The sequence below is a fragment of the Gossypium raimondii genome, chromosome 3 (genome assembly GCF_025698545.1).
Source record: "Gossypium raimondii isolate GPD5lz chromosome 3, ASM2569854v1, whole genome shotgun sequence".
Classification (NCBI taxonomy): Eukaryota; Viridiplantae; Streptophyta; class Magnoliopsida; order Malvales; family Malvaceae; genus Gossypium; species Gossypium raimondii.
This window is the reverse complement of record NC_068567.1, coordinates 15,218,347-15,245,616: the sequence shown is the minus strand read 5'-3', so window position 1 is coordinate 15,245,616 and position 27,270 is coordinate 15,218,347. Positions and strand designations below refer to the sequence as shown.

Sequence of the window (27,270 nt, the reverse complement as noted above, 5' to 3'; positions counted from 1 at the left end):
ACTTACCATATACATAAATTTACTTTTATTGAATTTTAAAAGAAAACATCTTGAATTTCCTAATCGAATTAGTGCTCAATTTACGTTAACTCAATATTAATGTTGTAGATTTGTTTTCCAATAAATTGATATTCCATAATATTTAGAAATAAAATCCAACTCTCTTATTCATTTTATGATATATTTTGAATTTTTATTTATATGATAAATAATATAATATAAATATTATACCAAAACGTCGATTATTTCTATTTGAAATTTTAATAAAATATATATTTACTAAATTTTAAATAAAATAATATATTTAAAATATGAAAACAATATAGACAGATATATACTAATTTAAACTAGCTGTAGATGAATTTAAATAAAAATTGAGCAACGTGTCTGAAAATCAAAGTTGAAAACTATATTATAGTCATCCCCTGCTTCATTTCTAATAAAATAAAATAAATTGGACGTTCTAAGTTAGTTTGATACTGAACATAGATGCACCAAACCATAAACATCTCTAATGTCAGCTACAAATATGTAGGAGCATCCTACTCGATCCGCTCGTTCTCAACAATAAAATGTTTGGACACCATATATTTATCCTACACGAACATATTCTTTCATACAAAGATGAATGCTCATATTTGAATATCAGTAATGATACATACTGAATATAAGTAATATTATAATATAGCTTGAGAGACACATCATTGGTTCATTACAGGAATGATGGACACTAATCTGAAATGGCCGCTTGTTGTTATTCATTGCCACAATTACAATTTTATCTGTATGTAGAGCCATCGCCAACATTACCCAAAACTTAATAACAAATGACACGCTAATCCAGCACCACATGCCCGGTTTCTGTCCCGTAGAAGTTTATGAATCTTCATCACCAACATTGACAGCAAAGTGCCCAATGTTTTTACGCTGAACACAATCAGAAAAACAAAGAGTTACCAGGCAACCCCTAATGGTTGGTTAGCTTAGGTTGTGAAACAGTGTATCGACAGATGACACTTACCTCGGATAGCATCCGCTGCTTGTTCAAGTGCTGGGTTCTTGCTTTGTTGATGACTGAATTTGGTGATTTGTACATTCTCTACACCAAAAGAATCAATATTAATTTCATATTTTGGGCAAGTCCAGACACACATGCATCTATATATCAACCTAGAATAAAAAAATTACATTTAACAGCTTAAAAATTAGACCTAAATCAATTAGAAACTGAAAGTTAAGCGCTTAAGTTAATCAAATTAGAAACCAACCTTTAAATTGTTGGATACATGTTCGCCGCCTACAAGATTCCTTTTTGGCGTGAAGCCAAAAACATCTTGAAGGAACTCGTTTTCCTGCACAAGTGAAAAGGGAAACATTATATATGATGATCTTAATCAACCAGCAAATAAATATCAACAATTTGCATCCACAGGTGTCAACGAACCTGCATGTGTTTAGTGAAACCTCCACCAAGAAAGCGCCTAAAAAAGTTCAACTGTCGCATTGCAATTTTAAACACTATTTGTAAGAATTCAAGGCACGTAACTAGTGTAGGAAACTAAACTAGAAGAGGGAAGAGAAACCTGAATCAACTGAGACCATGTTGATGTCTGAAGTGACTCCCCGCCGATCTTCATTGATGTCTCGGGACAATAACCATCCTAACATCACCAAGATAATAAACATTAACATGAGCTGTCCTACAATTGTGAGTCATGAAAATGAAAAACAATGATACGAGTACCTCAAGGAACTCCAAAACATCCTTAAACAAACTCCTTTGGTAATTAAGATCTTTCTTTGCAGAACCTTTACCACCAGCTTCCACAGAGAGGTCTCTGACTTGATTCAGAATTTTTGCCCTCAATCCTTGTATATGTAATAATCCTTCTTTAGATTTATTCCCTTCAGAAACTGAGCCATTATTTGAACCTTCAGCTTCAGTAGCAAACTTCTCTAAGCTTCCCATCTCAAAAATTACTTCCAGTGCTTCCCCAGCAGCAATGCGAACAGATCGGTCATCCTTATCTAGCAAACTAGACAAATATGTGATGGATCTGCATAATTTCTCAAGATTGACGGGTCTCTTAGCTCATTATATCGTGGGAGCATCAAAATCTCACAAGGTTTGCTGAGATACATATGGAGGGATTTTAATACTAAACTACTAAGAAAAAATGTATAATACATAGAGTTCACTCACTCTAGCCAAAGTTTGGGACTGAGACTCCATCTATCCATAGTTGTCAAAAGAAATGACCAGGCAGACACAACCGCTGTTATTACAACAGCAGAAGGTTTGACAGTAATAACCTACAAGTTAAACAGAATAAATTAATTCTCAAATAAAGCAAATAACTATGCAAAAACATATCATCGTGCTTTTCCATTAGCAAGATACAAGCAATAACTGATTCAATGAACCTCAATACACTATCAGATGATTTTCAATTACTGAAAATCAGGCATACATACTTACATTAGAGCCTAGTTTAGGGTGAACCAACTGCCACATAATTTGCATTGATTTTTCTGTTTCCTCTGGTTCAATTCCCCCAACAAAACTGATGATAGCCAAACACTCCAGTAACTACAATAAGAAACCAGATAATGTGAAACAACAAACGGTTGAGAATCTATATACCAACAAAATATTAGGGGGACAAAATCCAATTTAACTTCTAGCATACCGAAGCTATCTTAGAAGATTCGTAACCAGACTTAAAAGCCTGTGAAACAGGAGTGATTGATTCCTCCAATATTTCCCGTGCTTTGTCTCCGGGACCAATAGTTAAAGCCAGCAAACCTACCAAAACAAATTATCAGCTTGAATTCTTCCATCCATGTATGCATTAGAATTTGCAAAAGCTTTCAAAACTAACCAATGGTATGGGAAGCTAAAGATATCTCTTTGCTGGACCCCTTTTTGATGGAATTCAGGCACCGGTGCAATAATGTAGCAAACCTGAACAACAGCCAAAGATAATAATACGACTGTTAGAAGCATATGGATCCAAGTACCAGGAATTTGAATCATAAGAAACACTTCCACCGACACCTGCAAATATACTTGGCAATAGAAAGTGACAATCTAATACCATGTAATCTCAAGTCTGATTAACTAATGAATCCCACCGAATGTGTGCTATTCCTAATTCTTAGCGTGCCAGGAACCATGATCCTAAATCCCTAGGGCAATTCTTGCAATAAAATAAATCAAACCCAAGATTAAAAAACACTTGAGAGCAACTTACTTCTTCTCCACGAACTCATGCTGCAAGTTGCTGTTGAAAGCCTCGATAATCGAGGCCAAAGCCTTCTCTCGCGTTGAACCCCTTCAACAAATGGAGAAAAACGCCCAATTGAGCCACATCCAAGTCAAAAGCATAATTATTCTAGAAAATTTTGAGAAATCTCGAGAACTTGACAAAGTAACTAATTTCAACTAACCAAACTATTCTTCCTTAACCACAGTAACAAGAAAATCATTTGAATGCATCACATTTTCATCCAACTAAATCTAACCTCTTTTCGTATAAATTATCCACAGCTTCATCAAGTAAACTATCCTTATTAAGCTCTACTTCTTCAGTTCCGGAAACCGACATTCCAGCGGAACGCATGGTCGACGATGAACTTACACTACTATTATCATCGTCACTATCTAACATCGCCGCATTATTGCGCTGAGTTTTACCTGCCAAATTCATATAATTATTTTTATACAGCCTTAAAAAAAAAAAAAAACCTAAAACAAAACAAATATAAAACCGACGCCAAACACACCCCAAAACAAATAATAGAAAATTGTTCAAACGCGACTTCACCAAACAATCAATCATCTAACACCCATAGCAATTTGAAAAGTTAAAAAGGAAAAAATTTAATCAAATTAATTAGCAAAAATTACCCAAAAAAAAGAATAGAGGAAAAAAATTCTTACGTTTTCCCATGTTGGTGACTACTTCTCGGCCGTCGGTTTTTATATGTTAGAAACTACAAGGTTGACTAAGAATCTGAGAATGAGATAGGTTTGAAATTAAACAACGATCGAAAAAACGAAAAACCCAAAAAGAATCCAAATAGAACAAGGAAGACGATATGAGAAGTGAATGGGGGGAGGATGCAGCCATTAAAGTGATACAGAAAAACCTTTTTAGAGTATAAAGCCAAGGAAAGGAAATGGGTTGCGAGAATTACACAAACCCTAATTTATATGTAAAAAGAAAAGCGAACGGGGATTCGGGAATTGGCAGGAGCTATGACGTGGCAGGTTGGGACACGAGGCGAGTGTAGGGCTAGAGGGTTTGACAGGTGATTAAAGTAATTTGACTTTTAGGAGGCGAGTTTGGGGTTTAGAGTTCCCGGACTCTGGGAGAAGTTTGTAGAAATGTTTTTAAAGAAAAAAGAAATATTAAATTTGTAGAATCTAAAATTTTAAAAAAAAAAAAAAAAAAAAAAAAGGTGGCTAAAGATTGATCTGTTGATTATCTGTGAAAAAGTAAAAAACAAAACTTTTGATTAATTTGGTTAAATACCAAAAAAGGAGTTTTTATATGAATCTAAATTCAACTCCACTTCCTCAGCTGCGACCCAACCCAATAACAGCAAGCCCAAGAATTATTATAAATCATCATTTTCCTAATATTAAAAATCTAATTTCGACATCACCAAAATTTTACTATAAATAATAAACCCGAGAGTATAAAATTCTCAGTTTTGCTTTGTTTATCCTTCAAGACTTCTAATCGAAGTAGAAGTCGACTTATTTAAACTAATAATATATTATATCTAATTTGTTTATCCTAAAAAGTCAACCATGGCAGATGCGGTGTTCAATTGGTACAAGAATGGGGGCACAGCAGAACCTGGTACTAAGAGAAGTGAAACTACTCTGCAAGCCAAAAAACATCTTTCTTCCATGGGTTGGGTTTTTTGGTATGCTCAAAAGAACGGAAGACAAGAGTTACGATATCAGTCACCGCAAGGCAAGGTTTACTATACACTCAAAGCTGCCTGCAAAGGTTACATCGATGAAACATCCGGGGCCGAGGGAGGAGGAGGAATGGCCGTGGCCGTGGCTGCTGACTTGGAGCCCAAGAAACCCTTGAAAAGAAAGAGTTTAACTCAAGAAAATCCAGCTTTCCCTAAATCTCTTCCATTAAAATCCCTGCAGCCACCCAAAAGAGGGAAGAAGGTGAGAAAACAAGAAAATCAAGCCAAGGTGATCAAACGAGCGAGTATTAGAATACGAGAGGATCCTGTTCCGAATTCATCTCATCGTAACCCAAGAACTGTTCTCTCTTGGTTGATAGACAACAATGCGGTTTCGATTTTGGCGAAAGTGTATTACCGGAATAAGGCAGGGAATCCATTGATGAGAGGAAGGATAACTCGTACTGGGATTCAATGTGACTGTTGTTTCAGGGTATTTGCTCTCACCGCCTTTGAGGCTCATGCGGGTAGTACCAACCATAGGCCGGCTGCTAATATAATCTTGGACGATGGCAGTGGCAGGTCTCTTTCTGATTGTCAAAGGCAAGTTCATGATTCAATGATGACAATCCCCACATCTGCGAAGAAGGACGATTTGAATCCACATGGGAGTGATGATGTTTGCTCTGCTTGTTGCGATGGGGGAGAGTTAATTTGCTGTGATCGTTGCCCTTCTGCTTTCCATGTCAATTGCGTGGGCCTCAAGGAAGTTCCAGATGGTGACTGGTTTTGCCCCTCCTGCTGTTGTGGCATTTGTTGTATTGGAACTGTAAGTGATGATGATAATTTTCTTGCTTGTCAACAATGTGAGTGTAAATTTCACATTGGATGCCTCAAGTTGAAGGAATCAAATGAACTGGCTGGGAAAAACAACTGGTTTTGCAGCCATAGCTGTGAAAACATCTTTTCCGGCCTGCGAAATCTTACTGGAAAACCGATTCTAGTGGGGAACAATCTGACCTGGACATTGTTGAAGTCGAAGGCAAGCTCTAACGGCGACGGCTATACTGATTGCCCCGATGGCCTGGATTCTTGTGCAGAGAATCACAGAAAGTTGAATATTGCACTGGATGTGATGCATGAATGTTTTGAGCCTAGTAAGGATTCTTACACAGGGAGAGATCTGGTCAAAGCTGTGATTTTCAGCCAAGGGTCGAAGCTGAAACGATTGAATTTCAAAGGATTCTATATTGCGGTTCTGGAGGAAAACGATGATCTGGTTTCCGTGGCTACCATAAGGGTACATGGTGACATTGTGGCCGAAATGTCCCTTGTTGCTACCAGGTTCAGCCACCGCCGCCGCGGCATGTGTCGAGCATTGGTGGATGAACTTGAAAAGAATCTAGCCAAACTGGGGGTGCAGAAGCTAATTTTACCCGCCGTGCCTGCTGCAGTCGACACATGGGTTAATGGTTTCCGGTTTTCTCACATGACAGGCGACGAGAGATCGAAGCTTCTGCAATATACTTTACTAGACTTTCAGGGAAGCATAATGTGCCAAAAACCCTTGAAAACTGAGTTGTGATAGACTGATATATCATAAGGTGCAAGTATCGTTCCAGGTACATGAAATATTAATTTAGCTTACATGTGCATTTATAAGTTTATTCGTCAGCAAGTATACATTAGACTTGGAGCATATGTGTCTCGTTTGAAGGGCTTATTGGGTGGGTCTATGGACCCATAGTTTTAACTTTAGGCTTTCGCCTTTCATCAAAAAGAGTCAACATAACACATATACAAGCACATGCCTATATATAAACGACAATAAAGGAAGCAAAGCAAGGCACTACCACACCAGCCACTGCATGCTTTCCCTTTCCTCTGATTCTCAACATTTTTATTACAGAATCCGATGACACTGAGAAACAAAAAAAGGGTCCTGCTTACCACGTGATGTCTTTTTCTCTTTTCTACATTAAAATAGTAATGCTCCCTTTGGCCCTTTCTTTCTGCATCCCATGTCCATTCCCCTAATTTGTAACTATTATAGCTTCCTTATGTTTCATCTTCCCAAAGCCTTAAAGTCGTCGATATGGCGACCGGCAACTGCTCGAGTCAAGCAAAAGTTTTGACAGAATATCAACGAGAAGGAGAGGGAAAAATAACATTATTCACCATCGATAATACCTTCCATACCAAGGTATTTGTTGTATCAATGAAACTGAAATTAATTTAGAGCATTATTCATCAAATGACCACTACTACTACCCTTTACATAAATTATGAAGACATGGAGGAAAATAAGAATGGGTCATGCTTTTAATTATATTGAATTGGTAATGATTCAATATTGGAAATGGAGCCAAGCGCACAATATTTCAGTGGAAATTAACTTTGTAGCAGCAACCATTATAAATGGGAGAATATATGAATGAGTGAAGATATGGTATGGCTATAGAATCCTTCGCCTTATTTAGCCTTAACTTTCACATGCAGTAAAAGTTGCACTTCCAGTTCATGGGTTTTGCTTAAAATTCAAAATATTCCTTTACCTTTTTCACAAGGTATAGTAAAATAACTTGAATTGGTTTTGATTAGATCCAATTATTTATAGCTTTTCTTAAACCGAATAAACATTCTTGAATTTACATTCTCCTGTATTGACAAGTTAAAGTTCAACCGTAATTAATTTTTTTAAACTCGTAAAAGAATTTATAACACTTGTGACTATTTTAATATATTTAAATTAGAGAGTTTTATTTTTTATTTAATTTTGTAAAAATTAATATAATGTAATATTTCGAGATAGATGAAATTTTAAATAGGTTAAAAATGTGGTGCAAGTCCCTTTTTCCTGGTTTTGAAACTTGTTTTTCAACTGCTAAACTCTATCTGTTTAATTGATAATCACATGCAATAATTACGATAATCACATGCAACTATCAAATTTCAAAGATGACGGCAACAATTAGGATCACCTAGTCTTACGAAATTGACGAGAAACAGAAAGAGCATTAAATTCTCATATTATTTGTGTAGGTAAGAGTCTAATAGGAGATATAAATGCTCATATTGCTTTCAATTTATGTTCTTTTGGATTAATTCGAGATAAAGTAGATAAATATTTTCCCTTATAAAATACTTAATAATCTTAAAATGATGGAAAGGGCAAGCAAGAGAAGGATAGAAGTTGAGCAAAAAGTGGGTAAAAATACCATGCAGGCTCTTATACCATAAGTCGGATTGCATTTTGTCCTTTTAGCAAATTAATTCATGTATGTCAAATCAAAAGGTAAACTAATCCTTTTATTAAAAATTTCATACATTTTTACTGTTAAAACTTGGTCTATATACGTCTGCATGATGTACATGTGGAATGCAACATATCACTTGTATGATTATTCTGTTAGCTACGCCAATTTTCAACAATACAAATGGACAAAATTTTTTAATAAAAATGACCAATATGCTCTTTAAACTAACATACATAGACTAATTTACCTATTTTTTTTGAGTATATGAGAGAACAAAATGTAATTTGTCTCTTAATATAAGGGCATCTATCATACTTTTACCGTAAAAATGAAATTATTGGGGATCGATCCATATAAACAACGAAATAGAAAAGGTAGAGAAGATTGAGCACAAATTTTACTTGAAAAACTTTTCCGAAGAGAACAAAAACCATGGGAAAAGGAAGTTTTGACTTTTCACTAAATGAGTAAACAAACGAGAGTACAATATGAAGAAAACAAACTTAAACGTACTAAACGTACAAACCCAAACCCAAACCCCAAAAGCAAAGCCCTAACTCTTATAAAGTTCTCTCAAAAGGGATACAAAAGTTACCACGAAAACTTTCATCAAAACTCATCTGCGATTACATTTTGTCGCCCCCAAAATAAAACCCCTGTAGTACTACATCTTTAATTGCCTTATCTAAATAGGGATACAAGGCCTTGTTAAATAGGTTCGGTTTAAAGGACTAAAACGACTAAAATATCCCTGAAGTAATCAAAGTTTGACTGGGAGAAGAAGTCATGCTTAGCTGTCAAAATGCAATTGTACTACTTGAGGAATATGTCGCGTCGCCGTAATGTTCAATGCATACTCGTCACGAAGTCGCCCTCTCCGTCAATTGGAGAACTTGTCGCGTCGTCCTGATGTCTCTCGTCGTGCCTATTTCGCCTTTGTTTTTGTTAAGTGTCTACAAACTGTTCGATAAATGTAAGACACACCTCACAATAATTATAAATAAGGGTTTTAAAATTTTTTTAAATACGAAATTTAACTCTTTACTATTATTCAACATCAAACGTGGCTATGAGGGTACTTATAATTGGCCGTTGAAGACAAATAATCCTCCTAAAGGTAAGCTAGACAAAGAAAAGCATAAACCTCACATGGGTTGAATAATAGAGTTTGATAGGGAAGTTAAATAGAGTTTAATTAGTTAGAAGTATAGAGAAGAGACGGGGGAATCATTGAGTTCGAGGAGACATTGGAGGGGGAAATTGTGGTGGCACTAAAGAATGAAAAAGCTGGATAATTATGTAGGATAATGTATGGATGTTTGGGGTGTGGTTGGATTCTTGTTGGGGACTGTGCACATTCTCACCTTCTCTTTAATGATGTTGCCCATAATCTCACGTTTCCTTTTCTATTTTACGAATTAATAAGGTCACATAATTGATTTGGTCATTTGTAATATTATTTCAACACATCACTAACTCAAAAAGAATTCTTTAATTATATTTAAAGGGATTCTTGTTTTTTCATTCTGATTTGTAAAATGTTGTAAAGTGTGATGGGAATTTCCTTTTAAAATGTGAAATGGCAACCTTGCTAATCAAACTTTGATTTGCATTTATTTTGAATTTTTAAAGTTGCCTTTCCTATTTTAAAATATGCACTTCCCCTTTTCTTTCTTCTCTCCTCATTTCATCATGCTATACACCCTTCATTTTTCTTTTCCATTTTTAACCTTCTATATTTTATTATTTTTTAAATATTACAAAATAACTAGACCTATTTATGGGTCGAATTATCCGTTCAGGTCCGAAAGCCCGTTCAAAAAGTGAGAGAGCTTAGACAAAAAACATACACTTGAATAAAAAATAATGCCCATTTTCTAAACGGGATGGTCTCGGGAAGGAAATTTTTTTACTCAAGCAGGTATGAATAAGTTGTTTTGCTGCTGTTTCGCTGTCATTTCATTATTATATTACTACTATTTTGTTGTTATTATCTAGATATTATATAACTCTTGTTTTATTGTTAATTTTGCTATTATTTTAAAGACATTTGATTGTTAAATTGTAATTATCTTAATATTATTTAATTATAAAGATTTTTAATATATTTTCAATTTGTTGGAAAATATTTTTCTAATATTTTTAGTGTGTTTGTAAAAATATATATATAAATGAATCAAGTCAAGTTCATAGTAGCATTTTTAATTTAGATCGATTGAGATAAAATTTTTAACTCATTTTTCGAATCGGGCCTAAGCCTTAAAAATAAACCTCAAATTTTACATCGACTCAAATTACGATAGGTGTAATTTGAGGAGGAAATGTTAAAATATTAGAATTTAAATATATCTTGCTAAGAAAATTAAAATAAATTCTTCTACAATATTCCTTGTATTAGTACGTGTATGGATGGGAAGTGATGAATATGAATTTGGGTAGTTTTATCTCTCTAAGCAAATATCTATCTTAAATTACCATAATTGTTTTAATAGTTGTTTTTGTTACTAAAATTTTAATCCAAATCTGAGGATAGGGACTCAATACTTTATCTTTTGAATTTAGTAGGAAAAATTTTCTCTCAAACTTTTTCATTGCTATCATAAATTGGATATATAGTGAAGGAAAATTGAAGATCAAAACAACCAACCCCCTTTTCTTTTCTTTTTTAATTTCTAAAAACTCCCAGCTGGATCGATTCAATCAATTATTCTTTTGACCAAGAATCTATGTTTGTTTATTCCTAAATGTTGGCAACAAATATAGGGATTCAATTTCATAAAAAAGCATTGATATAAAATTCCCACAACCGGTTGGTTCTTGAATTAACCAACCAGAGCTTTATAAGAACCGAAAATGGCCAAAAACTGCCACTCAGAGAATCTCTGTGTACATATCTGGTAAGCACCCAGCCCCCCACTCCCACTTCACACATGCATTAAAGAAAGCAAAATTATTATTTGAATTAAGTAAAACATAAATACCCATATCTTAATTAGATCTCTAAAGCATTTTTTCTTTTGAAGTATTTGGTTTTAGTTGTCACCAACTCACCATTTTTTTTTTGAAGAGAAAATGTGATGAAATGAAGCAAACCCCAAAAACGGTGAAAGAGGATTTTGTTTTATTTTCTGAGAAGTAGCTTTCATGGTGTAAACGATTTCTGCCAGGGTCACTGTTTTTTTCTGGGTTTTTTTTTGGTAAGTCCAAAGCTCTGTGCTCTTTGTTTGTCTCGCCATTTTCATTTAATGTGAACTTTGTTCTTGCTCTCTCTTTAAATATGGCTTTGTCTTCTTGTTATTGGTGTTTTCTGTAACTTACTCTTTGTCCCCCCCCCCAAGATTTTGTCTCTATAATTTTTTATCCTTTTGAGCTCGTTCATATTTATGAGGGATTGTTGGTGTAATCGTTACCTGTTTGTAGATTTCCGTTTCTGTTTTATTGACTTGCAAACAATAAAATTGTGATGTTTCAAATTCATATTTTCCAGGTTTCGACATTCAAATTCTAGGCTGTTATTTCTTTGGAGAAGATGTTGTGTGCTTGCTCAGGTGAACAAGTCAAGTTCGAAGACGCACCGCAGTCGCCGGAATCACTGGCGACCAGAGATTTCTCGGCCAGTGGACTCTCATCTCGTACCGGAGACTGGGAATCGAAACTTGACGATGTTCAAGTGGATGAAGCTGAATCAACTCTCAAAGAAGCTCTTTCCTTAAACTATGAGGTGGGTTGTTTGCTGAACCAATCTATATTCATTTATTGATCATTTACAAGTTAATTAGTTTTTTTTCTTTTAAATGAGTTTGCAGGAAGCAAGGGCATTGTTGGGGAGGTTAGAGTATCAAAGAGGAAACTTCGATGCGGCGCTTCAGGTTTTTCAGGGCATTGACATCAAAGGTTTGAAACCAAGGATGACTGGGGCTATTGTTGAGAGGACCCGGCAACGAAAACTGCGGTCCAAAGGTGACATTATCCCTCCTAGTGTGATGTCACTGCATTCGGTCAGCCTACTTCTGGAAGCAATTTTGTTGAAAGCAAAATCATTGGATGAACTTGGACATTTTAGAGGTAACTGGTCTTATAATAAATCTATGGTTTCTTGGGGATGATATGTATTGATCCAGATGAGGGAACCTTTTAGTATCGTTTGTAATGATGAAACTTTTAAGCATTGAATGTCATCGTACTTGTTGTTTGCTTAGATTGCTATAAATTCTGTTGTTAAGAGTGTAAGGTTTGAATGGTTCTGATGCTTTCTCATTTATCAGACGCAGCGAAGGAGTGCAATATAATTTTGGATGTAGTTGAGGCAGCATTCCCTAATGGAATGCATGAGGGAATTGCTGAAGACTGCAAGTTACAGGAGATGTTTCACAAGGCATTGGAGTTGCTCCCTAGACTATGGAAAAAGGCGGGCTTTCTTGGTGAAGCCATAACTGCGTATCGTCGGGTGTTAGTCAAGCCATGGAATTTGGATCCCCTGAGGGTAGCTAGTTTACAGAAAGACTTAGCTGCCAATTTACTTTATGGTGGTGTCGAATCAAGCCTCCCCCCTCACTTACAGGTATGGGGTTCAGCCAATCCTAATGGTAACATGGAGGAAGCAATTCTTCTCCTCCTAGTACTTATGCAGAAAGTGGCCTATGGAGAAATAAAGTGGGATTCAGATATTATGGATCATCTGATTTTTGCTCTTACCGTCACTGGGCAGTTTGAATTGTTGGGAAGTTATGTGGAGCAGGCCCTTCCCGGTATATATGAAAGAGCGAATAGGTGGTATCTTCTTGCACTTTGTTATGCTGCTGCTGGTCAGAATGAGGTAGCATTGAACTTATTGAAGAAGGTTTCTGGCCAATCAGAAGCAAAACACAAACCTCATATCCCAGCTTTACTATTTGGGGCAAACTTATCTTCTCAAGATCCAAAGCATGCTCATTATGGAATTACTTTTGCTCGTAATGTGATCGATTCAGCAGCAGATGATCAAGTGAATGAACATTTCAAGAGTCAAGCTCATAAGTTCCTTGGTGTTTGCTACGGGAATGCTGCTAGAATTTCCATATCAGATGCTGAAAGATCTGTCTTTCAGAAAGAATCTTTGGCCTCACTTAACTGCGCTGCTTTCAACATGAAGGAAGATCCTGAATTGATCTTTAACCTCAGTTTGGAAAATGCAGTTCAGAGGAATTTGGATGTGGCCTTTGACAATGCAATGGTGTACTCTAACATGGTGACTGAAGATTCAGGTAGGGGCTGGAGGCTATTGGCACTAATACTTTCTGCAGACCGGCGGTTCAAAGACGCCGAAACCATACTTGAAGTTGCTTTGGATGAAGCTGGTAGTTTAGATCAGTTAGAACTTCTCAGATTAAGAGCTGTGCTTCAGATTGCTCAGGAAAGACCCAAGCAAGCAATTGAAACTTACCGAATCTTGCTATCTCTGATTAAAACACAAAGAGAATCTCGGTCAAATAACTTCGAGAGTGCAAAGAGTTCTGATTCTGAGGTACGAGTTCTTTGGCCTTGAACAGTAGCATGAATCTGCTTTCATGCATTTCTATATGCATTTCAGTTCATATCTTTTTGTCTTTTGCAGGGTGTCATGGAAAGAGTTCTTGAATTGGCTGCCTGGCAGGATCTAGCTACTGTTTATACGAAATTTGGTTCATGGCTTGATGCAGAAATTTGTGTAAACAAGGCCAAGTCAATTGAACTTTATTCGCCCAAAAGTTGGCATACAAGTGGTACTACAAATCCCATCAATCACAACATTGCTTGTTATGAAGTTATAAAAGCCAACAGTGCTTGCACTTCCCTACTAATTTCCAAGGTTCTTTTACAGGCTTGTTGTTTGAAGCTCAATCACTTCATAAGGAGGCACTGGTATCCTTCTCGATTGCGTTGTCAATAGAACCGGATTACGTGCCAAGTATTGTTTCAACCGCTGCAGTGCTTCTACAACTCGACAGTCAATCGTCGCTTCCGATTGCAAGAAGCTTTCTAATGAATGCGCTTCGGTTAGATCCGACAAATCACGATGCTTGGATGAACCTTGGGTTGATTGCGAAATTGGAAGGGTCATTACAACAAGCAGCAGACTTTTTTCAAGCAGCCTATGAGTTGAAGATGTCAGCTCCTGTTGAAGCGTTTAAATGATGGTGGGATTTGATTAACTAGGCACTTTGTAGGCATTTATCTAGAAATCACCTTTTTTATTTTATTTAATCCCTCCATTTATCTATCTATAAAAGTCAATTTTGCTGTATCTAGTCATTCCTATAATTCAACATTGATGTTCTATTAAAATGTACAGCAATTCCTAATTTGTAGATTTCATTTGTTTTTATGGTAATATCCAAATTCTTATTCAAATTAAAACAACCACCTTCCTGTCTCCCAACAATGTGTTATTTAACAATCAACGATATCAAGGTCTTTGATTAGTGATATATACCATTCAACTTACGATGTATTTGCTATAACTTATTGTATTGTGATTGTCCCATCCTTAATATCTTTGGTTTTTTTATTTTTATAAGTTAATAAAATATTATTTTAATATTTATATTTTATATATTTTATAATCTAATATTAAAATATATAAAATAAAAAATTTGTTTAAAAATAATAATATATATTTTTATTTTAATATTAATATATATCTTATAATAAGGCTGCCTAATCAATGAACAATTCTACTTAGCGGTTGTTGGGTGAACATAAAATTGGAATAAAAATAATTGAAGTTGAGTAAAAATCGAGTGATATTTTAAAGTTTTTTTTATAGAGAACATCCAAAATAATTACAGCATTATTTCAGAATCATCATGCATAAAACGACTATCTATCCCTACTTGATCAATAATCTCTTCCGAGGGTTCTTGGAAAACTATCGGGCTGTAAGGGTATGCTTTCATCCTCACTGTCAATATATATGCAGCTACATTGACTTCTCTTAGAATCTTCTTAATGATCATCCTCCTTCTACAAAGCTTAGGAGTTCACGAAGTGAGATCCCTATACAATTGCCTACACGACCTATCCAAAATGGCTTCCACAGCTTGTGCACAATCAGTTTTGACCTTAATATTCACCCAATTATTCTCCCACGCCATACATAATACATCATAGATTGGCCAAAGTTCAGCCTGCACAACACTACATTTACTAATATTCCTCCTAACACCTTCACGCCATGAGCCCTAATTATCTCTAGCCACGGCAGTTGCCGAACCATCCCCCGAACTAAGATCCCTTGCTCCATCTGTGTTTAACTTTATGAAGTCCCCTGGAGGGGGCTTCCAAACTTGATCTCGTCTCTGTATCTTAGAACCACTTACGGGGGTTACAGAGTTATGTTTGATAGAGCTTGCCCAACACTACGCTGTATGAAGAACATGAATGTTATTAAAACTTTCCCCTTGAAAAACCCATAGATTCCTCTGCTTCCAAAGATTCCAGCAAATAATTCCATAAAAGGACTGCCAGTTAGCTTCCGTAAACACCAAGCCCAAATAATTTTTTTCAAGTTTATTGAAATTCATTCCACCAAAGGAGCAGAAAAAAATTGCCCCTAAAATCTTGAGGGACTACCTGCTTCCACACTTCTCATGCAATGTCACAATCCTGTAAAACATGAGTAATAGATTCTTCAACATTACTACAACTTGCGCATGAACGATCACCTGCAAGCCCTCTCCTGCATCATTCGACATTGGTCATCAGTCGCTCCTTAAGAACCAACCATAGAAAATGTCTTACTCTTTAAGGTCAAACAAAAGACCAAGTGAGCTTCCATTTGCTATCTTCTGAATTGAGAGAATTATGGGTGAGAAAACTATAAGTATATTTAACAATAAGCTTACCATGGTCAGACAATGTAGATATCAACTAATCATTGCCAACTAAAGGATTTGGCAGTGGAATAGCTGCAATATAAGACAAGATGCTATTATCCATAAACAGGCTTAGAAAATTCCAATCCTAGCTACAATCAATTAAAGAGATCTTTTTTAACATTGTATTTAAATCCATGTTCTCAATGTTGTGACAGAAATTAATTAAATGACCTATCTCTGGAACCCAATTATCGGTCCAAGCCTTTATAAGACTATTATCTCCCACTGACCAAGTAAGGTTCTGGCGAAGGATTGGCTAGCCTTTGGATAAGGATATCCAAACAAAGGAACATGATTTTCTTGATATATCATCAAGACAAACCTCTGTAACCTTATATTTGGCTCTAAGGATCTTAACCCATAGTGCTTGCTTATTAGTGAGCAGATTAAAACCCAACTTAAGCAAAAATTATTCTTTTTTCTCCTTAAGATTCTGAAGTTCGAAGCCTCCATTATTCGAAGCCTCCATTATTTTGGGGTTGACAACAATCTGACCATTTAACTAAAGACATCCTATGCCTTCCTAGATCTTTTCCCCAAATAAAACCTATAACAGCCTGATTTTAGTTTAATTGGAACGGTAGTTTCGGGACCACAAATCCGAGTCACAAAAAATTTTTAATATTATTTTTGGTGTCTACAGCATGTTAATTTATATGTGTGAAAATTTCATGAATTAATTTTATTGTTTGTGTGCCGATTTGTGAAAAAAGATTTAATTATAGAAAATGCAAAAGTTATGTGCCATTTTTTAAAGTGTCGAATTGACATGGCTTTTTAAGTATGAGGTCCTTATGAGGCAATTGGACCATTGAATTAATGCATGGACAAGTAAGGACATTAGTTAGTGGGATTTTAATGTCATATGACTAAGGCTAAATTGGTAATTGTTGTATTAATATGTATTAAATAAAAGAAAACATGAAAATGGCCATGCATGTTCTTTATTTTTGGTTGAATATTGAGAAAGAAAATAAGATTTTGAGCTTTTAGGTATTCGGCACTATAGAGCTCAAAATTAGGTATGTTTCTTGTTCGGTTTTTGATAATTTTTTACGTTTTTGAGATCGTTGCTTTGTATATTACCTAGCCCATGTTTTAATTTTTGGAATTGATGATGATTTTGAGAAGTGCCATTGTTGATAATGTGATGAAATTGTTGTTTGATGATGAAAAATGAATTCTTGATGTTAGATTATTATGTTTAATTAAGTGATTTTTAGTAAAAAATGTGTACTAAGGATTTAATTGTGAATTTTATAAATTGAGGAGTCAAGATGTGAAATAAATGATAGAAATTGGTGGCTAGGGACCTTGGGTAGATTCGGCCTAACTAGAGTGGGTTGAAATTTTGAATATTTTGAGTTGTTTTGAAATAGGAATTAAATTGAAAAAAATTGTGAAATGTTAGGGACTAAAATACAAATTTCCCATTTATGTGTTTTTGGAATAAATTTGAATTAAATGTGTTATTAAATAGCTAAATTTGAATTTAATTAGATCAAGAACAAAAGAAAACAGAATTAGAACGGGAGAAGTCGGAAGTGTTCGAGTAGTCGATTTTATCCGCTTGTTTTCGTCCGAGGTAAGTTCGTAAGTAAATTATTGAAGTAAAATTTACTGTATTTATTTTATGTATAGTCGAATCTAAATGTGTATGTGTACCCTATTATGTTGAATTGTATTTGACAAATGCTGATTAATTATGAGTTTTAATTGGTTGATTTACGACACCCGAAAGTCATACGAACTACAGAAATGCTGAAATTTGACATCGTGTAAGACCACGTCTGGGACGTTGGCCTCGATTCGCGATTTACGTTTAAGACCATGTCTGGGACATTGGCGTCGTATATGATTACGTGTAAGACCCTGTCTGGGACAGTGTTATCGTTGTTTGATTACATGAAAGACCACGTATGGGACATTGGCACTGTACGAGCTTTTTAAGCCGATCGAGTATCTTTTCTTTGAGTTCGCAAGGTATAACAGGAAATCATATGTTAAACCTGAATGTGAGTTTAAATTAAATAATTCAGGTACGTTTAAGTTATACGAAATTAGAAGTAAAGGTAAGTAATATATATAATATGAAAGATGAATTAATCGTATAAATATGATTATATATGTATGTGTACATGATTAGTTGATTTCAGCCTACTGGTGTAATTTTTATGAGTTCTTTGAAAATTATATACTTACAACTTACTAAGCTATTTAAGCTTACTGTGTATCTGTTCATTCATTTCTTTTATAGATTTTTGGAAGCTAGTTACGAGCTCGGGGATCTTCAAGGAAGTCCGTCACACTATCGACCTCTATCTCGGTATTTTGAAAGCTCGAAATTTTAAACATATGGCATGTATAGGCTAGCATTTATTTTGGTTGGTTTTGAATATTGTAGATATTTAGACATGCGAAAATGACTTGGTTTAATGCTAATATGCTAATGTTTAAGAAATTTTGGAACATGAAATATTTGTATGGTATACTTAGTATATAAATTTGGTATGAAGCAAAGATATATATATATATATATATATATATATATATATATATATATATATATATATATATATATATATGGTATGATTAGTTCATCTTGGTAAGCTTGTTGTAGGGATGAATGATTTATTTTGGTTGTGTTTTGTTAATGATGCTACGATAATGTATAATCAGCCATGAAATAGCTCATTTTAGAGGTATAATTTGTAGCATATTTGTGTGATGATTGATTATATAATTTGGCTTAATTGAAGTAAAATTTGTTGATTAAATGCTGTCCAAATATTGATTGAATGTTGTCTAATTGTTGATTAAATGTTGTCCAAATGTTGATTTAATGTTGTCCAATTGTTGATTAAATGTTGTTCAAATGTTGAATTAATGCTGTCGAATTGTTGATTAAATGCTCTCCAAATGTTGATTTAATGTTGTCCAATTGTTGATTAAATGATGTTGATTGATTGTTGTCCAATTGTTGATTAAATGTTGTCCAAATGTTAATTAAATGCTGTCTGAATGTTGGATAATTGCTATCCGTTTTTGACCATATTAATGTTGTCCGAATTAATGCTCTTATGCTGTTTAATTTTTGTACAAATCAAAACTGTCCAAAATAGGGTAGGTTACCTATGTTTTGTCTTAAATTACCCATGTGCATAACGTATAAATTACTATTTTTATAAACTATTAATGAATTGGGTTAGCCATGATTTGGTATTTGAATTTAGAATTGACTTTGTTTTAGAATGTTATGCGCGTGTATATATCTTATAAAATGATATGCTTGATAATTAGTTAAAGATATGGATTTTTCTTACTTAGTATGCATATGTGCATAGTTTTTTTTTATAATGGCATGACTAGAAGTTTGCTACTTAAATAAATATATACGATGGATGATTTGACATAAGCTTAGTGAATATGATGTAATGAGATAAGCTTGAATATATATATTGAATATTCGAATGGTATGAATATAACAGGGAATAGGTTTGAATTATGGGCTTGTAAAGCATGATTAATTTTAATTGATTAAGTAATCTACAGGTACGAATGTGATTTATATGATTTAATTTGTGCATAATTTATAATGAAAGACTGTTCTGAGTTGTGTTTTGATCGGTAATGCCTCGTAACCCTAATTTGACGATCAATACTAGTTCGAGGTGTTATATTTTATTGGTATCAGAGCTACGATTTTGTCGGTTCTAGAACTAACATAGTGCGTGTGAGTCTAGCTATACATGCCATATTTTTATACTGCGATAGTGTGATGATTCCTGACATTTGAAAATGTGTTTTCGTATAGTAAATGGATCCTGATAGAGCCGTAGCAAATGATAAGGAAAGTAATGCGCCTGCTCCCACTCAAGGGGCAGTGTATTTTGATTTTAGAAACGTAATGAGTAAGCAAGAGGGAGAGGCTAAGCAAGTTTTCTTCCAAATGATGAACGAGTGATTCACGGAGTTCGTATGAACGAATCTGACTATTCAACAACCCCTACCCTCACTTAATCCCCCTCAAACTTCTGTTGTGCCTCCGGTTATGAATCCGACTCTGATGAATAAGCCTCCGATCGATAAAATCTGAAAATATAGGGCTGAAGAGTTCAGAGCTAGTAATGATGATGATGTTGAGAGAGCCAAGTTTTGGCTCGGGAATACCATCTGAGTGTTTGATGAAATGTCTTGTACTCCCGACGAATGTGTTAAATGTGTCATTTCTTTATTGAGAGATGCAGCCTATCAATGGTGGAAAACTTTGATTTCTGTTGTTCTAAAAGAACGAATTACTTGGGATTTCTTTCAATTTGAATTCTGGAAGAAATACATTAGTCAGAGATTTATTGATCAAAAGCGAAAAGAGTTTCTCAAGCTTAAATAGGGTCGTATGTCCGTAACGGAATACGAGCGAGAATTTGTTCGACTGAGCCGATATGCACGAGAATGTGTATTCACCGAAGAAATAATGTGCAAAATATTTGAAGATGGTTTAAATGAAGATATCCGTCTGTTAGTCGGGATTTTAGAAATTAAAGAGTTTGTTGTGCTCGTTGATCGAGCATGTAAAGTCGAAGAACTCGGTAAAAAGAAGAGAAAAGTTGAATCAGAAGTTAGAGATGCAAGAAAGAGATCTTCGAGTAAATTATTTCAGTATGCATTAAAGAAATTCTGAGAAGATTATAACCGTTCAAAGGCTAATGTGGGACATTCAAATAGAGATCGAGCTAGATCGCATTCGAGTTTCAAAGCTCCTGCTACTTCAGTTGCAAGTATTAGAAATGTTTGATCCGATCGACCTGACTGCAAGCATTGTGGTAAAATACATTTGGGAAGTTGTAGATTGAATGATTGAGCTTCCTTTAGATGTGGATCATTAGATCATTTTATCTGTGATTGTCTTGAGTTGGCTGAACAAGCTACAGTACAGAATATGAGACCGAGTAACACTGTAGCTAGAGGGAGACCACCCAGAGGTGCCGGGAATATGAGTAGGAGTTAGAGAATGACCAAAGATACAGCTGTAAGGTCCAAGGCCAGAGCACCTACTCGAGCATACGCTATTCGCGCTCGCGAAGAAGCGTTATCTCTAGATGTCATTACCGGTACTTTCCTTCTTTATAACACTACTGTTGTTGCCTTGATTGATCCGGGATCTACTCATTCTTATATATGCATAAATTTAGCATCCAGTAAGACTTTTCTTGTAAAGTCTACTGAGTTTGTGATTAGAGTATCGAACCTCTTAAGCCGGTGTGTCTTGGTTGATAGAGTATGCAAGAATTGTCCTTTGATGATTTGAGATTCGTTTTTTCCTACTGATCTGATGTTGTTACCATTCGATGAATTTGATATAATTTTTTGTATGGAATGGCTAACTTTGCACGATGCTATTGTGAATTACAAACGAAAAACTATCGATTTGAGATGCAAGAATGATGAGATAATATGAATTGAGTCTAGTGACCTGAACGAGTTGCCAACTATGATATCTGCAATGAAAGCTCTGAATTATGTGAAAAAGGGTTGTAAAGCCTACTTTGCCTATGTGATTGATTCGAAAGTGACAAAGAAGAAAATAGAATCAGTGCGTGTTGTTGTGAGTTTACTGATGTGTTTTTTAAAGAGCTTCCTGGATTACCTCCAATTCAAGAATTTAAATTTGGCATTGAAGTATTGCCTGGGAAACTCTGATTTTGATATCTCTGTATAGAATGGCTCCGACTAAATTGAAAGAATTAAAGTCTCAGTTGCAAGAATTGGCAAATAGAGGGTTTGCTAGACCTAGTTTCTCACATTGGGGTGCTCCGGTTCTGTTTGTGAAAAAGAAGGATAGCACGATGAGAATGTGCATTGATTATCGTCAGTTGAACAAAGTGACTATGAAAAAAATATTCTCTGCCCAGAATTGACGATTTTTTTTGATCAGTTGAAATGTGCTACTATGTTTTCAAAGATAGATTTGAGATCAAGTTACTATCAGTTGAGAGTTAAAGACTCTGATGTGCCAAAAACTACTTTCCGAACCAGGTACGGAGATTATGAGTTTTTAGTTATGCCTTTCGAACTTACTAATGCACCTGCTGCTTTTATGGATTTAATGAATCGAATTTTCAGACAGTATTTGGATCAATTTGTGGTAGTGTTCATTGATGATATCTTGATTTATTCTCGTGATGAATTCAAGCATGCTGAACATCTGAGAATAGTACTCAAACTTTGTGTGATAAACAGTTGTATGCGAAGTTCAGTAAATGTGAGTTTTACTTGCGAGAAGTCAAGTTTCTAGGACATGTTGTATCAGCATCGGGTATTCAGGTTGATCTGAGTAAGATTTCGGCAATATTAGATTGGAAGCCTCCAAGAAATGTATCCGAAGTCTAAAGTTTTCTGGGACTTGCTGGTTATTACAGACGATTCATTGTAACCCCGATGACGAGATTACTTCAGAAAGATGTTAAATTCGAGTGGTCAGAAAAGTTTTGATCAGTTGAAAGCTTTATGGAACGAAGCTCCAGTGCTAGTTCAGCCAGAGTCGGGTAAAGAATCTGTCATTTTTAGTGATGCATCCTTGAATGGTCTGGGATGTGTTTTAATGCAAGAAGGCAAAGTCATAGCTTATGCCTCGAGATAGTTAAAGCCGCACGAAAAGAACTATTCGATACACGATCTGGAATTGGCAGCTATTGTTTTTGCGTTAAAGATTTGGCGCCACTATCTGTTCGGGGAGAAATGTCATGTCTATTCTGATCACAAAAGCTTAAAATATTTGATGACTCATAAAGATCTAAATCTATGTCAGTGGAGGTGTTTAGAGTTGCTAAAAGATTACGAGCTTGTAATTGACTACCATCCGAGGAAAGCAAATGTTGTTGCTGATGCTTTGAGTCAGAAATCACTGTTTACATTACGTGCTATGAAAACTCAGTTGACCCTATTCGATGACAGTTCGATTGTCACTGAGTTGAAAGCGAAACCGTTATTTATACAACAGATTTATGAAGCTCAGGATGTTGATAATGAATTGTTAGCAAAATGGACTCAATGTGATTTGAATATTGATTCAGAGTTTCAAATTGATGTTGAGGGTTGTTTGAGGTTCAGAGATCGAATGTTGAGGACTGAGCTCAGTGAGAATAAGATACACGGGGTCGATTTGATCAAAGAGACTAAACAGAAAGTGAAAGTGATTCGCTATAGTCTGAAGGCAGCATCAAATCGTCAGAAATCATATGCAGATTTGAAACAGAAAGATATTGAGTTTAAGATCGGGGATAAAGTGTTTTTAAAAGTATCTTCATAGAAGAAAATATTTCGATTCGGTCGTAAAGGCAAATTGAGTTTGAGATTTATTGCGCCGTATGAAATCATTGAGCGTATCAGGCCAGTTGCTTACAGATTGATGTTGCAATTTGAGTTAGAAAATATTCATAACGTGTTTCACGTATCTATGCTTCAACGATATCGATCTGATCCCTCACATGTGATTTTACTGTCTGAGATTGAAATTAAGTCCGATATGACATATGAAGAAGAACCGATTCGGATTTTGGGTCACGAGATTAAAGAACTTAGAAATAAGAAAATTTCGTTAGTAAAAGTATTGTGGCATCAACACGGTGTTAAAGAGGCTGCTTGGGAACCTAAAGATCCTATGAGACAGCAATATCCGAATGTGTTCAATGGTAAGATTTTCAGGGACGAAAATTCCTAAATGGGAAAAGTTGTAACAGCCCGGTTTTATTAATCGGAACAGTGGTTTTGGGACCACAAATCTGAGTCGGAAAAATTTTTTAATATTATTTTTTGTGTCTACAGCATGTTAATTTATGTGTGAAAATTTCATAAATTAATTTTATCGTTTCTGTGCCGATTTGTGAAAAAGGAATTAATTGTAGAAAATGCAAAAGTTATATGTCATTTGTTAAAGTGCCAAATTGACATGGCTTTTTAACTATGAGGTCCTTATGAGAAAATTGGACCATTAAATTAATGCATGGACAAGTAAGGACATTAGTTAGTGGGATTTTAATGTTATATGACTAAGGCTAAATTGGTAATTATTGTATTAATATGTATTAAATAAAAGAAAAAATGAAAATGGCCATGCATGTTCTTTATTTTTGGCCGAATGTTGAGAAAGAAAATAATCTTTTGAGCTTTTAGGTATTCGGCACTTTGGAGCTCAAAATTAGGTATGTTTCTTGTTCATTTTTTGATAATTTTTATGTTTTTGAGACCGTTGCTTTGTATATTACCTATCCCATGTTTTAATTTTTGGAATTGATGATGATTTTGAGAAGTTCCATTGTTGATAATGTGATGAAATTGTTGTTTGATGATGAAAAATAATTTTTTGATGTTAGATAATTATGTTTAATTAAGTGATTTTTAGTAAAAAATGTGTACTAAGGATTTAATTGTGAATTTTGTAAATTGAGGGGTCAAGATGTGAAATAAATGATAGAAATGGGTGGATAGGGACCTTGGGTAGATTCGGCCTAACTAGAGTGGGTTGAAATTTTGAATATTTTGAGTTGTTTTGAAATAGGGACTAAATCGAAAAAATGTGAAATGTTAGGGGCTAAAATGCAAATTTCCCATTTATGTGCTTTGGAATAAATTTGAATGAAATGTGTTATTAAATAGCTAAATTTGAATTTAATTAGATCAAGAACAAAAGAAAACAAAATTAGAACGGGAGAAGTCAAAAGTGTTCGAGTAGTCGATTTCATCCGCTTGTTTTCGTCCGAGGTAAGTTCGTAAGTAAATTATTGAAGTAAAATTTACTGTATCTATTTTATGTATAGTCGAATCTAAATGTGTATGTGTACCCTATTATGCTGAATTGTATTTGACAAATGCTGATTAATTATGAGTTTTAATTGGTTGATATACGACACCCGAAAGTCATACGAACTACAAAAATGCTGAAATTTGACATCGTGTAAGACCACGTCTGGAGTGTTGGCCTCGATTCGAGATTTACGTGTAAGACCATGTCTGGGACATTGGCGTTGTATATGATTGCGTGTAAGACCCTGTCTGGGACAGTGGTATCGTTATTTGATTACATGAAAGACCACGTCTGGGACGTTGGCATTGTACGAGCTTTTTAAGCCGATTGAGTATCTTCTTTTTGAATCCACAAGGTATAACGGGAAATCATATGGTAAACCTGAATGTGAGTTTAAATTAAATAATTCAGGTACGTTTAAGTTATACGAAATTAGAAGTAAAGGTAAGTAATATGTATAATATGAAAGATGAGTTAATCGTATAAATATGATTATATATGTATGTGTACATGATTAGTTGATTTCGGCCTACTGGTGTAATTTTTATGAGTTCTTTGAAAATTATATACTTACAACTTACTAAGTTATTTAAGCTTACTGTATGTCTGTTCATTCATTTCTTTTATAGATTTTTGGAAGCTAGTTACGAGCTCGGGGATCTTCAAGGAAGTCCGTCACACTATCGACCTCTATCTCAGTTTTTGGAAAGCTCAAAATTTTGAACATATGGCATGCATAGGCTAACATTTGTTTTGGTTGGTCTTGAATATTGTAGATATTTAGTCACGTGAAAATGGCTTGGTTTAATGCTAATATGCTAATGTTTAAGAAATTTTGGAATATAGAATATTTGTGTGGTATAATTAGTATATGAATTTGGTATGATGCAAAGATATATATATATGGTATGATTAGTTCATGTTGGTAAGCTTGTTGTAGGGATGAATGATTTATTTTGGTTGTGTTTTGTTAATGATGCTACGATAATGTATAATCGGCCATGAAACAGCTCATTTTGGAGGTATGATTTGTAGCATATTTGTGTGATGATTGATTATATAATTTGGCTTAATTGAAGTAAAAATTGTTGATTAAATGCTGTCTAAATATTAATTGAATGTTGTCCAATTGTTGATTAAATGTTGTCCAGATGTTGATTTAATGCCGTCCAATTGTTGATTAAATGCTGTCCAAATATTGATTGAATGCTGTCCAATTGTTGATTAAATGCTGTCCAATTGTTGAATTAATACTGTCCAATTGTTGATTAAATGCTATCCAATTGTTGATTAAATGTTGTCCAAATATTGATTGAATGTTGTCCAATTGTTGATTAAATGCTATCCAAATGTTGATTTATTGCTGTCCAATTGTTGATTAAATGATGTTGATTGATTGCTGTCCAATTGTTGATTAAATGCTGTCCAAATGTTAATTAAATGTTGTCTAAATGTTGGATAATTGCTATCCGTTTTTGACCATATTAATGTTGTCCGAATTAATGCTCATACGCTGTTTAATTTTTGTACAAATTAAAATTTTCCAAAACAGGGTAGGTTACCTATGTCTTGTCTTAAATTACCCATGTGCATAACGTATAAATTACTATTTTTATAAACTATTAATGAATTGGGTTAGCCATGATTTGGTATTTGAATTTAGAATTGGCTTTGTTTTAGAATGTTATGCATGTATATATATCTTATAAAATGATATCTTTGTATAATTAGTTAAAGATATGGATTGTTCTTACTTAGTATGCATATGTGCATAGTTTTTTTTATAATGGCATGGCTAGAAGTTTGCTACTTAAATAAATATATACAATGGATGATTTGACATAAGCTTAGTGAATATGATGTAATGATATAAGCTTGAATATATATATTGAATATTCAAATGGTATGAATATAATGGTGAATAGGTTCGAACTATGGGCTTGTAAAGCATGATTAGTTTTAATTGATTAAGTAATCTACAGGTGCGAATGTGATTTATATGATTGGAATGCTAATTACTATTCGAGTTTCTTTTAAAAAAAATTTGTGATTGAGTTAGTCTAATTTGTGCATAATTTATAATGAAAGACTGTTCTGAGTTGTGTTTTGATCGGTAATGCCTCGTAACCCTAATCCGGCGACGGACACGGGTTTGGGGTGTTACAAAACCCATTGCAATTCTTTCAATCTCAGCACAAATACTAATAAAGATTCTAACAGTTTGCATAAAGTAGTTGGGAGTCACCATGAGGACCGACCTTGCTAGAGTGACTCTCCTTGTCATGGACAACATTTTCGCATTTCAACTGTCTAACTTTCGTATGATTTTATCAACTATAAACTTAAAAGTGCTAGTTGTTACCCTTTGATGCAATAATGG

General features: G+C 34.6%; 4 protein-coding genes across 5 annotated transcripts; 3 read left to right on the top strand and 1 right to left on the bottom strand.

Annotated features, from left to right (window-relative positions):
- Positions 1-558: 558 nt before the first annotated feature.
- On the bottom strand, positions 559-4,296 carry LOC105797294 (uncharacterized). The gene is made up of 13 exons (XM_012627252.2): positions 3,944-4,296; positions 3,526-3,697; positions 3,255-3,335; positions 2,883-2,965; positions 2,691-2,806; positions 2,480-2,590; positions 2,204-2,313; positions 1,745-2,057; positions 1,584-1,661; positions 1,445-1,495; positions 1,269-1,352; positions 1,022-1,099; positions 559-927 (listed from the first exon to the last, which is right to left on the bottom strand). Exons 1-13 carry the CDS (start codon positions 3,951-3,953, stop codon positions 877-879), a joined length of 1,338 nt encoding a protein of 445 aa, XP_012482706.1. The 5' UTR covers positions 3,954-4,296; the 3' UTR covers positions 559-876.
- A 523-nt stretch (positions 4,297-4,819) lies between these two features.
- Positions 4,820-6,520, top strand: LOC105795719 (increased DNA methylation 1). Its single transcript, XM_012625384.2, has one exon. It carries the CDS (start codon positions 4,820-4,822, stop codon positions 6,518-6,520), a length of 1,701 nt encoding a protein of 566 aa, XP_012480838.2.
- A 4,299-nt stretch (positions 6,521-10,819) lies between these two features.
- On the top strand, positions 10,820-14,541 carry LOC105797293 (protein NPGR1). Of its 2 annotated transcripts, XM_012627249.2 has the most exons (7): positions 10,820-11,089; positions 11,260-11,389; positions 11,680-11,913; positions 11,999-12,257; positions 12,458-13,695; positions 13,786-13,933; positions 14,032-14,541. In XM_012627249.2, exons 3-7 carry the CDS (start codon positions 11,722-11,724, stop codon positions 14,343-14,345), a joined length of 2,151 nt encoding a protein of 716 aa, XP_012482703.2. In that variant the 5' UTR covers positions 10,820-11,089; positions 11,260-11,389; positions 11,680-11,721; the 3' UTR covers positions 14,346-14,541. The 2 variants fall into 2 exon arrangements, with proteins under 2 accessions (XP_012482703.2, XP_052484113.1); XM_052628153.1 differs by lacking the exon at positions 10,820-11,089 and having other exon boundaries at positions 11,151-11,389.
- A 6,557-nt stretch (positions 14,542-21,098) lies between these two features.
- Positions 21,099-23,807, top strand: LOC128039913 (uncharacterized). The gene is made up of 6 exons (XM_052628844.1): positions 21,099-21,346; positions 21,807-21,908; positions 22,211-22,349; positions 22,443-22,496; positions 22,896-23,313; positions 23,425-23,807. Exons 1-6 carry the CDS (start codon positions 21,099-21,101, stop codon positions 23,805-23,807), a joined length of 1,344 nt encoding a protein of 447 aa, XP_052484804.1.
- The last annotated feature ends 3,463 nt before the right edge of the window (positions 23,808-27,270 follow it).